This window comes from Epinephelus moara, chromosome 20 (assembly GCF_006386435.1).
Source record: "Epinephelus moara isolate mb chromosome 20, YSFRI_EMoa_1.0, whole genome shotgun sequence".
Lineage (NCBI taxonomy): Eukaryota > Metazoa > Chordata > Actinopteri > Perciformes > Serranidae > Epinephelus > Epinephelus moara.
Window position 1 is genome coordinate 9,220,189 of NC_065525.1, and position 17,971 is coordinate 9,238,159.

At 41.3% G+C, this 17,971-nt stretch overlaps 1 protein-coding gene across 1 annotated transcript; it reads left to right on the plus strand.

The window, feature by feature from the left end:
• Positions 1 to 5,105: 5,105 nt before the first annotated feature.
• LOC126408308 (ras association domain-containing protein 10-like) lies at positions 5,106 to 10,162 on the plus strand. The gene has a single exon (XM_050073788.1). The coding sequence runs from the start codon at positions 5,540 to 5,542 to the stop codon at positions 6,980 to 6,982; it is 1,443 nt and encodes a 480-aa protein (XP_049929745.1). The 5' UTR covers positions 5,106 to 5,539; the 3' UTR covers positions 6,983 to 10,162.
• The last annotated feature ends 7,809 nt before the right edge of the window (positions 10,163 to 17,971 follow it).

Below are 17,971 nucleotides of genomic sequence, written 5' to 3' on the forward strand. Positions count from 1 at the left end.
TTCAAGTTTCACTATGAGTTGAGGACCAACATGTTGATAATCTGTGGCATTATGACACCAGATTACTGAAAATATGAGACAGTTCTGTTTGAATGGTTGCATCAGTTGGCTCAGATATTTTGCATGTGAGGAGTAACACAGCCAGCACAATGCTAAACATAACTTACAGTCAGTTAGAAAAGCAATGTAACCCATTATAACCACTTATACCTTAAATGCATAGCTTGGTCAACTGAAGGTAATTGCATGTATTCTTTTGCATTATGTGTGGAAATGACTATGAAATATCCCAAAGCAATTGAGAAAAAATGTAAGATATTTTTCTGGTAATTTAAAGTGTAAATGAGCCTGGACTCTGATGATGTAGTTTCCTTTGTGAACACCAGAGGTAGCCATACTCCAGGAATTAAACCCATGGCCCTACAGAAGCTCTGTATTTCTATTTATGGCATGATGAACTTGAAGCATCACTTTCATGCACACATTTGCATAAACAGCCCCAAACATTCATATTAATTTGCTATTTAGATAATGGAGTTATTACCACATCTCATTGTATTTGATGGATTACACCTATGCATAACACCACATCGTGTTTACGATCACAAAGGGGCAAAAAATAGGCTCAGCTAACACTTACATTTACTATAACCCAACAACAGAGCTTTTTTATGACAGTGCATGTTTGGGTTAGTCGGCTTTACTTTGTGATCATGCGCATTGTGGTAACACAGAAAGTACCAAACCCTTGACAACCAATAATAAGTCTGCAGTCCAGACAGATGTGATGACCTCACAGGAAATGGGATCAAAGATAAGAAAACCCCTCTGTTATCTCACATCCCAGACGCAGTACCGACAATCCTCTTTATCCAAATCGAGTGTGTTTGTGATGCATGCTCTGAACGTGGGTGCAAATGCTGCTGTGAGTAAGATGGTGTGTTTGTGTCTGATATGTGCAAACACACACACATACATGCATTAGTGTGTGTTCACATTCCCAGATGGTTTTCCAAGCAGTTATTTTACCAACAAACGTGGCCTGATGCATCACTCTGAGCTAAGGTTAGAGTACACAAACTAATGGACTAATGGCGGCTGGTGGGGATGAACACTTGCCATTAATGTGATACTCACACACACCAAAACACTCACTGCAGATAAATCCTTTTATGAATGTCAGCGACCATATTGTGGCCTGAAATAGTTGAAAGAGCAGATTATGAGGTCAGACACTATATCCGAACCCTGCAGTGTAATAGACGGATTTCTCTCTGCTTTATGATCAATCCAGCTGAGCTCTATTCGGCTGTGTGGGGATTATGAAGATGAAACTGTATAACAATGCATACTGCAGTGCAACACTGCTGAGTAAGAGCTTCATCTGTGTTTTAGCTTGGCTCGTAACCTGGACTCATTAGTTCTACTTTGTGTGGGATGTCATAAAATGCCTCTAAATACGTCCACATAACTGCAGCAAAATAAATAAATAAATGAAAAAAAACCACTGAGAATATAAGATATGTAAATAACCAAACCTAAAATTAGTTAAGAAATTCAGGGGGGAAATCAAAAATACACCACAAGGCACCAGCTATATTATACAGGGTTTGTGATTTTAACTCATCTTTGGCAAGGCTCAGTATCCTTTACATTTTGTGCTGATTAAATAAGGGTTTCTACACAAAGGTGCAGGACTTACTGAAATCTGTCACTGAAAGGGACAGTTCATTCAAATTCAAAAACACATATTTTTCCTCTAACTTGTAGTGCTGTTTATCAGTCTAGATTGTTTTGGTGTGAGTTGCTAAGTGTTGGAGATATTGGCCGTAGACGTGTCTGCCTGTCTCCAATATAATGGAACTAGATGGCACTCTGCTCAAAAAAAAAAAAAAAAATTGAAAAACTCGGCAGCAATGTCTCTTTCCACAAATCATGACCTGGCTGATCAAAATAATCCTCAGACCTTGTTGTGAGCAGTTTTATGTAGGAACTATTTTCGTTCTCCTCAACTACACCTGCCAACTGTACCACAGCGCAAAAGGAAGTGTGCATTTACTCATGTATGAGAGGCTCATGCTCATGAGAGTGCAAGAAGTAAACATAAATGGCGTCCTCTTCTGCTGAGCTGTAACATTAGCTAGCTCAGTGAATCACTGAGCTAGCTAATGTTACAACCTAGCATCTAGGTGAGCTAACAGTAGATGCACACTTCCTTCTGCGAGGTGATACAGTTAGCAGGTGTAGTTTGGTAGAAAGAAAACAGTTCCTAGGCCTACATGAAACTGCACACAACAAGGTCTGTGGATTATCTAACTGGGTCACGATCTCTGGAGAGAGACATTGCTGTTGAGTTTTTGTTGTTTTTTAATGTATTTTTTTGGCACTTTGAGTACCATAAACCGAGTGCCATCTAGTTCCATTATATTGGAGAGAAGGCAGACATCTCTACAGCTGATATTTCCAACACTCAGCAACTCACACCAAAACAATCTATATTAATAAATGACACTACAGGTAAGAGGAAATATATGTGTTTTTTTATTTTGGGGTGAACTGTCCCTTTAAAGGCCTTTGAACCTATTTTCTAAATCAGCTTTTTATGATGAGCAATGGGGCCCTATTGTCTGTCTGTGCGCCTCTCACCGGCTTTATGTACCTAATTTAAAAAGGATGTAGGGTTGTTTGCTCGTGTTGCCCGGGGAGCTAAACATGATTAATATCAAATACTAAAGAGAAATAGTGAAGATTTGAAACCACGTTTTTCGGTGCTTTAATTCGTAATGGAAAAATACTTAATTACAAATTCTGCACTCAAAAATTTACTTTGAGTATAATAACATAAGTGTAAGAAAACAAATATAATTACACAGAATGGCCTCTTCTCATTCGTGTTATTATAATTGGATAAGTCAGCTTTATTGATGCAGCTGCGTTTTACTACTGTAGGTAGAGCTGATTTTAATATACTGCTTTATACACAGTTGGGTACTTTAAATATCAGCTTACACCATGGATCTTCAACAGGGAGTCTGTAACCCTTATGGGGTCCTCGGAGTTACTGCAGGGGGGTGTCAACATATTGTTTGATTTTTTTTTTTTTAAGTTGTTTCATTAAATTTCTATACATCTGAAAATATACATTAATATGAATCCAACATATGATCAGCAAAGATAAACCAACATATTCATAAAAAAAAACAACTGTTACTACATGAATCCTCAAATGAATGTATGATTTATAAAAATGTAGTTCAATAAATAATCATTATTCTAATAGCTCTGTTTTATGTGCACTATGTAAAAGTATTTTTATACATGGCACTTTAGGCTGCCTTACAAATTATTGTAGGCCCAGTTTATGCAACTCAATTACATATGTATGCAGTAGGAGGTTCCTCCTCTGTGTCTCTTTCAGCTTAGGCGTCCTTGGCCTGAAAAATGTTACACAATATGATGCATGTTTATAGATACATGCATCATATTGTGTAACTTGATCCTGAATTCTGCATGAAAACACTTTATATCCAGACTTATTTGCAACTACACATGTTAAACACAGCCTCACAGAAATACGTGAGATGGACACGACCTCTTAACAACGCATTATGGGGTTGTGGGCACAAAATGTGTTAAAATGACATGCTGGCAACACACAAACAATACCAATGCAAAGTCTATTATGAACAGTGAACAGTGTTTGGTTGGGTTCAGGAATAGATAATGTTTTGGGTTAAAATTACTATGTTCAGGACATAAGTGAGGTAAACATGCATACTTTGTGTAGTTACGTAAAATACCTGCGTAAAGTACTTTATAGTGACGTTAAGTTTACAAGGTCATGTAACTATGTTGACTTTTGGTTTAACACAGGACATGAATGGCGGTCTCCTGGTTGAAAGTCCATGTTTGTTTGACCCATCCACCCCTTCCATGCACTATCTTTCTCTTTATACTTAATTTGTGATTTGTGATGACAAAAGATTCTCATGGTGTTTGCATTGGCATTGTTTTCATGTTATCCATTTCATGTTTTTTTTTATAAGATTGTGCTGACATGTCAAACAAAGTGGAGTAAAAAGTAGGCTACAATATATGCCCACGAAATGTGGTGGAGTAGAAGTATAAGGGAGAATAAAGTGTAAATACTCAAAGCACAAGTACCAAGTAAGATTCTGTGCAGAGCATATATTACTCTTGTTAGATTATTCAAGATGGATGACATACGTCCTGATTAATGCTGGCACAATTGTGGCAGCCGAGGTTCATTATTCCACTTGCAATGGGACTGTCCAGCTGTTCAACTCTCTGGTTAGAAGCCATATCTTTTATGTCAGAGGGTTTTTTTATGTTAATTTCCCAGTGTGTCCCAAAGCATGCTTGCTGGGCTTGACATAGGATAATAATGTTGGAGTCACTGTTGTCCACCTATGAATGTTGGGTTGCTTATCTGCTACAGGACTAATTCTTCTAAACTGGAAGGAGCTTTGGACTTTAGTTGAAGGAATACCTGGACTTGCTGAACATGGAATGGGTGGTCTGCCTGTTAAAAGACTTTGATAAGGGCCTGGAAAACCACGGACTGTACACTTTTAAAACAGTAGCTACTAGTTTAAAAGGCTTGTATGCAACGGATGTACGAGATCCACAATGTTACATAACATTCTTTAAGAAATGCAAACACTAATCTTTTACCTTGAAGACGCACCAGGCACAGTATGATAGCTACGTCTAATTAGCCTATAAACGTCATGTGAGAAGTGTGTAAATGGCAGAGATTAAAAGCAGAATCTGGGATTACTGATCATGGATACATTAACTTTGCAAACAAAAACAAAAACCCAAACAATAAAAAAAACACTCATTGTAAAATGAGGCATTTAGCAGCAGTGAAACCTTTCCTTCACTGTGACGTCAAACTCAACAATAACTAGGCCTACTGCATGTTTGCCTCACTATCTCAGTCCAGGTTTGCCTATGTAGGAGGAGTGTGTGTGTGTGTGTGTGGGTGTGTGTGTGTGTGAAAGAGAGAGACACAGAGAGGGGGAGTGGGGGAGGCGTGTCCCAGCCTTACAGCACCCTCTTGTTTTGTCCCGCACACAGCAGAGAGCAGCCTGTCCTGACACAAGGACGCTCCCCTCCTCTCCTCTCCTCTCCTCTCCGGAGCAGTGCGCAGGGCTGAGATCGATCTGCCCGGGAGAGAGGGATGAAGTCCCGGCAGGCAGCCCGGGAACAGACCACTGGGAAAATATGAATGGAAATAATATTTTTTGTGGACAACTTTGACAGTCCTTCAAAAGCGTAACAAGGTTATAGTGTCGGACTGAGCGTGTTGAAAGCGGGAGCTGATAAGCAGCGACGGGAGCGCAGAGGATTTGTTTCTGGATGAATGTTTTGATTCAGTTTCTCCCACAGAGGACTAATTAAGTTTTAAGTCAACTTCAAATGTTGTCAGAAATCTAAAGACTACTTTCATTTCCGTTACTTTTTGAGTTTCCACACACAGACTGACGTTGTAGAAACTTTTTCTCTGGTTGAGATGGAGCCGGAGGAGGGGAAGATCTCTGTGTGGGTCTGCCGGGAGGAGAAGCTGGTCTCCGGGCTGACGAAGCGAACCACCTGCGCCGACGTGGTCAAAGTCCTGCTGGAGGACCAGAACCTGCAGCAGGGCGCCTCAGCAGCGATGCTGTCCGGCTCCCCGCAGTCCTACTGCGTGGTGGAGAAATGGAGAGGTTTCGAGAGGATTTTACCCAACAAGACCAAAATCCTCCGTCTGTGGAGCGCCTGGGGGGACGAGCAGGAGAATGTCCGCTTCGTCCTGGTGAAGAACGAGGCTTCGTTGCCCAACAACGGGCCCCGCAGCGCCGAGGCCCGGGTGGTCCAGAGCCGGGAGAGCGGCGGTCCGGGCGGGGTGCTGAAGGGCACCGCCAGGACTTGCTGGACCGCCGCGGCCGCTGCCGCTAATCTATCCCAGGAGAAGCAGAGGCGCATAGTCAGGAAGGCTTTCAGGAAGTTGGATAAGATGAACAAAAAGAAAGAGCAGGCTGTTTCTAAAGATAAGGGCTCCGTGGAGAAGATGGAGACGCTGGTTCACCTGGTGATCTCCCAGGACCACACAATCCGCCAGCAGATCCAGAGGATCAAGGAGCTGGACCGGGAGATCGAGAGGTACGAGGCCAAAGTGCACTTCGACCGCATCAAGAGACACGGGGTGAACTATGTGCAGGACACATACATGGTGGACGCCTCCGCGGAGGGCTCAGTTCCTTCGGACTGTAAGCGCAAAGCGGAGCGGCAGGACGCGCGGTGCACAGCGGAGTCGGTGGCGCAGTTCGAGGAGTACGCGCGCCGGTGTGAGGAGGTGGTGCGGCTGCAGGAGGAGCTGACAGAGCGCGAGGCGCTCGTGGAAAGCATTACCGGGGAGATCCAGGAGGAGCTGAATCGGCGGTGGATGAAGCGGCGGCGGGAGGAGAAAGGAGCGGAGGCGGCGAAGGACACAGACAGCGTCTGTGAGGAGATGTGCCTGGCAGCGTCTGGCGCTCCTGCTGTGGAGACAGATGTGGAAAGTTTGTCTGAGAACGAGTTCGCGCTGGAGGAGGAGAGGATCAAAACGCAGCTGGACACTAGTCTGTACATCGGCCTGCGGTTGAAGACAGACCTGGACGCCATCAGGGGGGACTTGGACCTGAGTCTGGCACTCTGGGAGACCAGGGAGAGTGAACTTCTGGACCTACTTGCAAAAGTTGAGACCATGGAGATAGAGCAGGCGAACAACACACTGACTGATGATGGTAAGGCAGAGCTGGGTGCAGTGAGCGCTGAGGCTGAGCCGGAGTCAGCAGAGAAGAGCAGCGTCTGGGTGGAGCAGGCCAGAGGTCTGTCCAAGGCCTGCAACACAAACGATGAGGACTCGGACACAGGTCTGAGCTCCATGCACAGCCAGGACTCGGACAACCCACCTGTGTGCGAGTCACTGGTATAGACTCACTTTGTTTGGAAGCATGTTGGACTTTTATGCATTTCAAAGCCACAAACTCAGGGGCAGAGAATCAGTGTTGGCAGTACTGGGGTATGATCTTCCCTACCCAAAATGCACCTCAGTCCGGACACTGTAATTCTATAGCAATAATTCCTATATGTAGTTGCACAATAAGCTAGGAGGGACAGCATGCGTAGAGAGGTTTGATAGGCCATGCTGCTCCATAGCTGACCTTTGACTTCCATGAGAGAGTCAAAAAAGTACCACTTATTAAGAGAAATAGCCTAGAAGAGTATTATAATAAGCCACTTGTAATCTGTAGTTTTCAGCGCGAAACTAACGTTAAGGTAAACTTGATCACAGGTTTATAAAGAGTTAATCACAGCTTGCTTTTGTCAGGATACAGTCTGACTTTTCTGCTGAAGCAACTGAAAGGTGAGGCTGAGTGTTGGACTCTGTAAGTAGGCCTAATGGCCATGAACAGACAGGTTTCCTTTAAAAGGTCATCATCCAGTGTACCTTAATGCACAGTAAACATTAAACATACAGTCAGGTCAAGGTGCTGTGAAAGCTCTTTCAGTCAAACAAATGCACGATGAAGGTGAGATCAGCTTCAGATTCACCTCAGCCTCTTCAAAATAAGATGAACACTTACAGAAATCATAGCCAGTCAAAATACTGCTACTCTTATCAGTTTTTGGAAAACTGAAAACTGCAGACTTTGTGGATTAGAGTTGAAACACTCACTTCCTGCTGGCTAAGCAGCGCAGATCACTTGATATTGTCCTCAGTGAAAGAGTGAATGTCATTAAAGCACAAAAAGTCCTATTTATTTAACAGTACGTCAGAGCTGGGTCCTGCACTGGTCAGCTTTCAAAGGTTGGATTTAAACATTAAATATCTGATTCCTAATTGTTGTCATTGCAGCTCTTTTGTCGCCGTTTCATTGGTTCTCAACCTTTCTGGCTTGTGACATTTCAAACAAGACAAAGTCAACTCTCAACCTCTCATCAAAAGTAACATATTTCTATGAGCTGTGAGCATTTCAGCAAGCAAAGAGTGATTTACTGCACAGATTCTTTGTATAATTACAGACACCTGAAGAGAACAAAAAAGACTATATACAGGTAAAAAAAAGAGAGAGAAAAGAATGGTTGAAATTTAAGCAGCACAGACTGAGGTATTCTGATTTTTAGCTCCTAGTATGAGTGAAGCTCCAAAACCACCAAATGCTGCATTTCCCACAGTGCAACTGGATCTTTAATTAAACTTTGCAGTGCTCCATCCAGAGTAACAGGATCTACTATACAACTGTTTTCACAGGCTGACTGTTACGCCTCATGACAAGTAAACTAAATATTGGTTGGACTGTTCTTTGGGTGTTTCTCCGCAAAAGCATCTCACTCAACCACAATCAAAAAGCAGATGAGAAAAGCTTCACGCTTACATCAAGGTGCAAGTCAAGGAATTATTCCCTCTATCAGACGGACGGCTTTATCGTTATGGTGTAAGAAAGACAAACACAGCTGGAATACAAGTGTGAGCCCGCACAGTAGATCTACATTTACAGATTACACATTATCTACAATGTCAGATTATATGTTTCTTGTCAGATTAACAAATTCATTCAACGATCTATGGAAAACAAAAAGTCCAAAATCATGCTTCATCTGGAGCCAAGTTTTTGGCCTCCTTGGCTTTTCATCTTTAACTCACCTGATCACTTGATGATGCACTTATTCTCATGCCCAGTTTCACAAAAATGCTGTATTAATTTAGAAACACGTCCTTTTATGTAAGTTTTTACAATGTTGCCAGGCCTGTCCAGTTAAACACTGATTTCAAATGTTGTCACTCTATTAAAAAAATGTTAGTAGTGGTTATCAGCAGAAGTGAGTGACTCAGACTCGAGTCGAATTTGATTTGAAATCAAACAAGACTTGCAACTCGACTTGGACTTTAACACCAATGACTTGTGACTTGAGTCTTTTGACTAGCAAATATAGTGCTAGTATTGATACATTACAGTTACAGGTATCAAGATATCAGGTACGTATATTCAAAAGAGCGCAGTATGACTTGCTTAGGAGTGGAAACGCAAAGTTTAAGACTTGAGACATGCCTGTCCTAACTTTAGACTTGGTTTGAGACTTAAACGCAAAGACTTGAGACTTGCTTGTGACCTTCAAAACAATGACATCCTTGGGGACAGAAATGCTGCTGGAAACGCCTTGATGTCTCGCTAAGGAACAGCTGGTGTTGTTGTATGTTGGTCTCGAACAGGTCTGCAGCTTGGCAGCCATCTCGCCTGGATGTCACACCATCCATCATCCCTTCCATCTCCCAGTGACAACGTCAGCTCATATACATGTTGTATAACAAGAAACACAGTTGTTTAACAGCTGATAACGACATTCTAAACATACTACCTGGTGTAGCAGGAGCTGACTAAACATTATCTGTAACACTGATAACCACTAGCAGTGCCTATGTATCAGAGTGATAACATCTGAATCAGGTGATTTGAGTCCAACTGTGAGTACGAACACCTGTAAGATTGGATTTTAAGATGCTTTTGTGAGAAATGACCCCATTTAGTAATCCCACAGCCCCCGTATCTCTGACTACTGTGACATTAAGGGAACTATTTTAAGCCTCAGTTCATTTTTTACATCCTGGAAAAAGTTGCTGCAAAGCAGTATTAGCTCTTCTTCCTGCTACGCTCTTCCAGGAACTGCATGGACAATAAGCAACAGAAAATTAAACAGAAGATATCAGAGTACATTATTTTAAGATCATCTTTCATCCTAAATCTCTCTGTATTTTTGTCAGGCTGTTGTGATGTCAGATCTTACATGGTTGACTTTGTCTAACTGTAAAATGGTGAGAATGAATAACCTTGTAACACCTAGAAGTGACCGATGATGCTGTTTCTGTGGAGTTAGCTGTTAGCTGTATCCAAATACCAAAATGACGTGTGTGTAGCTAATTTATGTTGTTGATCAGGGACAGTTTGGGCCGCTTAGTCCATGACATTCAGCCTGTTATGTCAAGATAGATGACTCTAGATCAGCGACTCTGAGGCTACAGCAAGAGTTCTCAGATGCACTGTGGCTGCATCATAATGCCAGTCAGCACATTATTACACATGACTGTTTGTGTTGAAATAAAGAGCAAAACCTATCTGACTTGTAGTGTGGCTTTATTTGGCATGGCTGACATGTCTGAGAGCATTTTATGTGCGAGCAGCTCAGTGTTTTTACACCACAGTTAAGAGACGACTCCCCCCTTCGGCTAAACCTTTTTTCCACACATAGTTTTGCGTTTCATGTGTGGTTTTTGGACGGAAAGATAGTATGCATACCTCTAGGCCGCAGCGCTCGACAGTGAAAGGTGTGTGTGAATTTGTGTGGTTTTTGTAAAGTGCGCATTACTCTGCTCCTGTTATCCTGTCACACTCGTCATGCATAGTTATGCTTAATTGCTGCTTCCTGATCGCTCTTGCATGAACTCCTGCATTAATTATGACAGGATGAAACAGAGACCTGGATGTAGAGAGCAAAGCTGTGCGGCTCAAGTTACCATTTAGTAACACATACCTCCACACGTTCCTCAGGTGGTTTCTTAAAGGGTCAGTTCAACCAAATCACAAAAAAAACTGATGTCTAACTATGCAGACTTTTTCGGGTTTTATTTGACAAAGCTTTGTGACATCTGTCTCTGAGGTTTGTGCATGCAGCCAAATTAATGGAGGTGAATGGAATCTATCTAACTTGTGGTGCTCGCAGCAATGATAAATTACATTTTAAATATTTAACAGCAGCATCCCTTTTCAGAAACACTGTCCAGGTGTCTCTGGATAATCCTAGGAACTCACTGTGGACAGTTGTCAGGGGTTTTACAGCGAGGTCCTGTGGATTATCCAGAGTTATGATCTTGCTCCATTTACCTCCACTACTCCACTACTTCTATAAATGTACATATGTTAATTGTTCTGCAAGCCAATCCAATGCTTATACTTAAACCTGACTGCTTGTACACCACCCAGGTGATACCTAATTATCTATGTCACTTTTTGGAGTGAACAGTTCTGGGGACTCCCTGATACCCCTTTTGCACCAAATTACTTCTGGTTCTTTAAATGGTTATGTCAGGACTCTTGGTACTATCATGCAAACCAGCCTGTTTTTCCACCAGTTTTGAACAGTACCATTGTAATCAAGGATGTGTCATCAACGAAGGGTGTTGCACTATGCACAGCTGAAGTAAACAGTAGTAGCAAGATGGCAGATCACATTGATTACAAGCAAACCTTTTTTCTGTTATCACAGATGTTTGTTTTATCCAAAAACAAGCATGGACGAGCTAATAATGAGTCCGCTACACACGCTTTTTTTTTTCCAGATAATTTCTTACTAAACATCTCTATTGTTGTCTTCTCAACTTTTTCTTTCCAACCTGTAGAATATGACATACCCACTGATGTCGTAAAGAAAAAACCTGCTATTTTTTGGTTCCAGCTGGGAACCAACTTTTCAGGTTCCAAACCAATTTATTTTTGGTCGATATGCTCTGAACAGCTCCAAATGCAGGAACCAGAACACAACCCGTTCCATGTCGGTGGAAAAGGGATATGTGAGGAACTGCCCACTGGGTAGCTCCCCCATGAATTGCCTTCGAAGACTTTTTCCATTTGCATCCGCTCAACCAATAGGCAAACTGAAGTGACATACTGTAAGCTGTCCAGTGGTGGAGATAGCAACCTTACTTGCGCTTTGACGAGTCAAAATCGTGTTGTATTTCCATCATGACATATATGCTTAGTGTAGCCTGGACTTCACCATCGGTCCTTCTTTCCTTTACGTGGTTTTGTTTGCGTTGTCTGCCGTTTACATGCCTAATGGGTTTTTAAAAATGGTGGTTACCGGTGCTGCAATGACTATGTCCGTCCATTCGACATAAACGTAGGACATCTGGACCAGTCACCATACACTGTCATCACTCATGGTTCCTCTTGTGCTTGGGAGAGTTCCTTCTCCATAATGGGTGCTAAAAAATCCCTAAAATATCATTCTAAGAGCTATGATCGTTTCTAGTACCTGTGGTGCGGACACAACAAAAAGGGGTTCTCATATAGGTTCTTAGAACTATGAAGATTTCCTTCACTCTGAAAACTCCCACTGACAAGTCAAACCTACTAGACCTTGAGAATTCCAGACATGTCTCCTAACAAAGGTAATAATTTTGTGCCAGTTTTCCTTGTTCTGCGATGCACCTCTCTGATGATTGTACCACACCCTACTGTTCTGAGGCATGTTTGGAATGTGTAGCATTATAGAGCCCGTGTCTACAGAATAAGCCTTATATCTACATCCATAGGGGAAATGCTCTTATGAGGATGGAGAAAAAGGCTCCAATGCAGCAAGTAGTTACCCAACTGTCTGTGAACAGTATGAGCATTAGTGGGGGAATCCCTAAAAAGTGCAAGTGTATAAGGAGAAACAGACAGCAAGGTAAGTATTCTCCTGAAAGATGTAGTAAGAACAAGAGAAGTCTAAATGTATGTGTGCTCACTGCTAATACTGTGCAGCTGAAACATTTGAAATATCCAAAAATACAGAAAGAATTTGGGTTAAAGTTGACCTGACAGCCAAAAAACAATAACTTAAATTAGTTAAAATATAGGTGCTAAGGTTCAGTCATTCAGTTAAAGTTTGAGCACTAAAAGGAGTTAAAGTTGTCAAAGTATAATAAATTGTACTGTAGGTGTCAGTTAAAGTGTAAGTCCTGTGAGAACTTCTAACAAAAAATAATTAAGGTTTTTGTTTGAAACATCTGAAATAGCTCAAAAACGGAGAAAGTTGAACAAGCAGTTGAAGTACAGTTATTGAAACAAGTTACAATGGCAGACAATCAAAGTGTTAAAAGAATTTAAATTTTAATTTGATTTTTAAGTTTAAGCACTGAGTCAAGTTAAACCAAAGGATCAGATCTGTACTTTCCAACCTGGCCCGTTTTCCCATGTTTTTTTGTTGAAGTGACTAAGGGGAACAACAATTTTTGAAATTGGTCCAAGATTGAGCAAGAGCTGTCAGCAGCCAGACAGGTTGAAATGTAAGCACTTGGGGGAAGGCTGCTCCGTCAATTTATATTCACTTTAAGTGCTTGTTTTTGCCACTGACTTGCTCAGATTGTTATTAAAAGTGACTGACGAGTTATGGAAAGGAACTCTACGGATATAGACCTTTTTTGTTAAAGAGTAAGATCACTTTTGTTTAACCAGGGACAGCTCCAAAATTGCTATTGCCAAACCCACCAGACTCCATTTAAATAAACAGTAATGTTAGCGTGTATAGAGCAGCATATTTTTTAAATCTAACTGGGTGAATTAAGGGTTCATTTCAACCAAAACAGAGCTGATGATCATTGGAACAGTGAAAGATGAACCAAGATGGAGTTTTTTCTTTAGTTTTATTTTGTTTGTGTCGACTTTGAATGAAATGTTTTTTACTATGGTAAAATTACTGTTTATTTTAAACAGTCTGGTGGGTTTGGTGGTAAAGATTTCAGGGCTGTTAGCTTCAAGAGCCAGAATGCTTACCATTGCTTGGCAACACCAATTCATCTAATTTTAATGTCTGTCTCCTTGTAGACTTGTCTACCTTGCTATTGTGAAAGAACTGATGCCACCTTAGTCGTACTATCCAGATTTTAACTCCTAAATTAATTAACAGGGTGTTCCCAATGATTCCCAGTGTGTGTGGTTGTGTTTGTATGTGGAGGGGGTCAGCCCTAAAAAGTACCGATAAAAGTACTGATAACGTGGGAGCTTATCAATACTGCAGTCTTTGCTAATTTAGCTCTAGGGCTCATTTAATACTGGGTTTCAGTGGAACTCTCTGTTGAAGTGTAACCACTGAAAGCAATTGAAACATTTATCCAACAGGACTTGACCATCACAAGCATCAGTGAGGGAATAGGTTTAATGTTTAAGTAGATTGATACAAAGGATAAGTGTATCCCTGAAATTTCCAAGGTCAGGTAACCCTGATAGGAAAAAAAACATTGTTTCACTTTTCTCTACATATCTGGATTTAATAAATGTAGTATTAGCATTCAGTATGTTTTACATTGCTGCAGCAGCACCACAGTAAATACCTGAGAGTCTACCTCCAGCAAAAACTGATTCAAACTTTTACATTATCATCTTTAGGTGAGACGTTTTCCCTGAGGGAATGTCTGACAGCTCAGTCGACTGCCAGCCTGCTGGTCTCTGTCTCATGTAAATGTGTCACTCAATATGCCTGCTGTCATCTGATACCATCTATTTCATTCCTACACTAACTGGTTTTTAAATCAAACTAGTGTCTAGGTCACCAAACACTGAATTTATCAATGGCGACATCACCCATGCTTGTTAGTGGGTTCATCCAGGTAGGATTGATGTAAATGTATGAATGACTGAGTGACTCAACCTGGCAGTGGACACTCACTTTCTCCTGTGTCTTCAGTGGCTGATTACGTTTCAGTTACACTGTTAGGTTCATTTGATAGGCTCCTCATTCTCCTCTCTGCTTTCTTTCTGTCTGCTTTCCTCACCGACTTTTTTTTCTTATCAGCCTCCACAAGCGGCAGGTTCTCACATTTTGACCCTCTAGAGGCCTGTAATGTCAAAATGACCTTTAGTTGTCCTTGGAGGCTGAGAGAGCCGTATGTTCTCTCGCAGTTTGGTTTTAGTGGAACTTTTATTTCCAGGTTCAGACCGTTAAATACCTCCCCTTTGGCCTCAATTAGAATAAATGACACACACTTTTCCTCTTCAGTGTGGGACAAGACAGGGGTGCCCACTCTCTCCATTGTTTTTTGTATTGTTTGGAGCCCCAGGCAAGTGCCGACTTAGGGACTTTTAGAGGGAACCAGGAATGCGAAATCTCACTGTATGCAGACAATGTCCTTCTCTTTGTATCTGATCTCTTCTGTATCCTCTCTTATCTTATTCGTAGGCTATATCTTCAACACTCTGAAAGAATTTGGTAGATTCTCGGGCTATAAACTTAACCCTGATAAAAAGTGAGCTCTTACCCATTCCCACCACTGTCAACCAATTGAGTTATATTGGTATATCTGTTGCAAAATCTCACTCTCAATTGCTAAGGGCCAATTTTACTACACTCCGGGAAGGTGTTAGCTAATGTTAATGGGGCTAAGCTCACAGTCTCTGGGGCGAGCTGGGACTAAACTGGAGGGTGGCCGTTGACATACACATTACGTGACATACTCATCACTTGACATACTCATTTACTTACTTTCTTAAGTCTAGTAACAAACATAGTTATTTTAAGCCAAGACATGATCTTTTCTCTAAGATATCTGGGTAATTTTGTTGCCAAACCATTATTTTGGTGCCGGAACCCACAGTTTGAAGTGCAGGGCCACTGAATAAGCTGATGCATTTGACGAGTTGGAAGTCAGAACATGTTGCAAGTTAAGATTTTTGAATCAATTCAAATTCAGTATTATTGGGAGATCCTACTTTTGATGTGACGCTTAATAATCTATAACATCAACCCCACTTGGCAGCCGATTCTTTTGTTTGGAGCTCTCTGGAGCTCTTTGGGCATCCCCGGCCGTCCTTGGGCATCCTCAGGTTTGCTTGGTCTGAGCTGATCTGTCAATATTTCTCTTGCAGCAGGCAGCAGGATCTTACCTCAACCCCACTTGGCCGGAGTGATGGTGGCAGTGTTTGCCAGATCTTGATGATTCAGAGTTTCTTTCTTTCAAAGTTGCTGGATGCTGGCCTTGGGGTTCCCAGAACTTAGCTGTGCCCGCCTGCAAAGGTAATTGGTCGGAAGAGCAAAAAAACAGCAGAGAAGAACATTACATTCAAAAGACAGGATAACATCTGTTACGCCTGTTATTATTACAATATATACATATGTAAATGTATATGTCTGGATATGTTATATGAAAATCAAATGATGGGGGAAAACAGAATCAGCATATATCAGTATCAAAAAGTAAGCGGTCTTCAAGAATGTGTTCTCTCGAGAGGGAGAAGAAGGGGTGGAGGGAATAAGCAGCTTGTACGTACATTGTTTTCTTTTCAAGTCTCAAGTCTCACTCCCACTGTAATACAGATTGTACCACACTTGAATTGCTACTGTGAAGGTCAAATGTTTGCACAGTGAGCTGTAAAGGGCAAAGGGGAAACAGTTCAGGTGAAAACTAAAGTCCTAAATGAAATATTCCAGTTATAAAGTGTCTTAAGCCATCAAACACAGCTTAGAGTCATGTCAGTGACAATGGATACCATCTGTTTTCACGAAGGAAGAACTTGAAAAAACGTCCATAGAGACCATTTAGAACAGTATTACAGCAAGACCCATATCTCTGCTGAGAAGAGGTATGCTCAGTATGTTCCAACCACATAATATTTTCCCTGTAAGAAACACTGCAAATCTTAGACAAAACAAAGTGTTGTACAAGCAAGCAAACAATCATACTATTATATAATAGGCTTAAGTATTCTTATATGGCCACTACTTATGTGGGTTGTTTGACCTCTTGGTGTCATGCTTGGCATCAAGCAGTGTGAGACCATTCATTTTACTCAAAACACTGGAATTTATGTAACTTGACATTCAGGCTGCAGGGGATACTTAACTCTGTGTGTGTGAGTGTGTGTGTGAGACTGAGATAAACAAACAGGGATAAAGAGACAGGAAGAGAGAGCGATATGGTTAGATTATGTAACCTTGTTAGACTATTTTTTTCGTGTGTGTTGGACCCTCTGGTGTTGTGTTTGGCAGTAACAGTGTGAGGTGGTATAAGGGCCAGTTAGCAGCAGATGCGCAAATCTTTCTACCAAAAACACGACAGTTTACATAACTAGACCTGAACACACATGGTGTTTGTGTGTTTCAGCATCGGTTGACTGGTAATTTGATTTAGCCAACAGCTTATGTACATGCATTTACTATATATGAGTGCAGTGATGTGCACACTTCACATTAGTGTGTTGGAATAATAAATTGGAATAAAAGTGAAGCTATCCTGCTATTTTTTTTACTTGTTCTATTCATTTAGCCTCTGTCCGTTTAGTCTGCAGACCTGAAGGCATTAAATCCTCAATGTCAGTACACCAGTAAATCCAGTGGTCCAGGTTTACTAAGAGCCATTAAAGATGATTTGAGAAGATGGACAGCTTCATCTTTGTCATTGTGGGGAAGGAATTAATAACAATGAGTGTTCTCCTAGGTTTGGCTCACATCATAACCTCCATTGTCCTTCACATCCCTCAGTTTTGGTTTAAACAAATAACAGCCCAGTCACCAGAAGAAAATGTTTGCACTGTACATTTCTGGAAACCACAAATATTTTACTTTTGTACATTTCATAACATCAAATTCCTTGTGTCTATAGTGATGTTGTATAGTGGTGTTTCTAGCAGCTTTGTGGGCACCAATGGTGTGTGTTCTTTAGTGACCGGTCGCTGTGTTTCCACTGTGGATAGTGCCACAAAAACCAGATGTTTTTTTACCATGACATTGTTTTGTTTCTACAGGGATTATGCCCCCGAAAGGTATTTTAAGCCAAAACCAATGCCTTTCTCAGTTCTCACTCCCAACTCACGAAATACTGATGTTTGGTCAGTGGCCCTACACATCAAAATATGATACTCTAAGTACTCCTCCAGTGTCAGTTTTGGACATCAAAGGACGGTGTGTTAAAGGGCCAGTGTGTAATATCTGGCATGGTTTATTGTCAATCTGAATCTGAATCTGAATATTCTACCCATTAATATGTTTATACAAGTGTATAATAGCTATAAAATAAAATTCGTTTGGTTTTCGTAGCCTTATAATTATGCTTTTAAATATATATATATAGCAAGGGCCTTGATTTAGAGAGGTCGCCATCTTGCACCGCCATATATGTACGGCAGACCGAGCGGACAATCCAGCCAGCCAGAGAACGCGTTTCGCGTGTATA

Coding starts and splice junctions, on each gene's coding strand:
- LOC126408308 (XM_050073788.1), top strand. CDS start 5,540: ATGGAGCCGGAGGAGGGGAAGATCTCTGTGTGGGTCTGCCGGGAGGAG.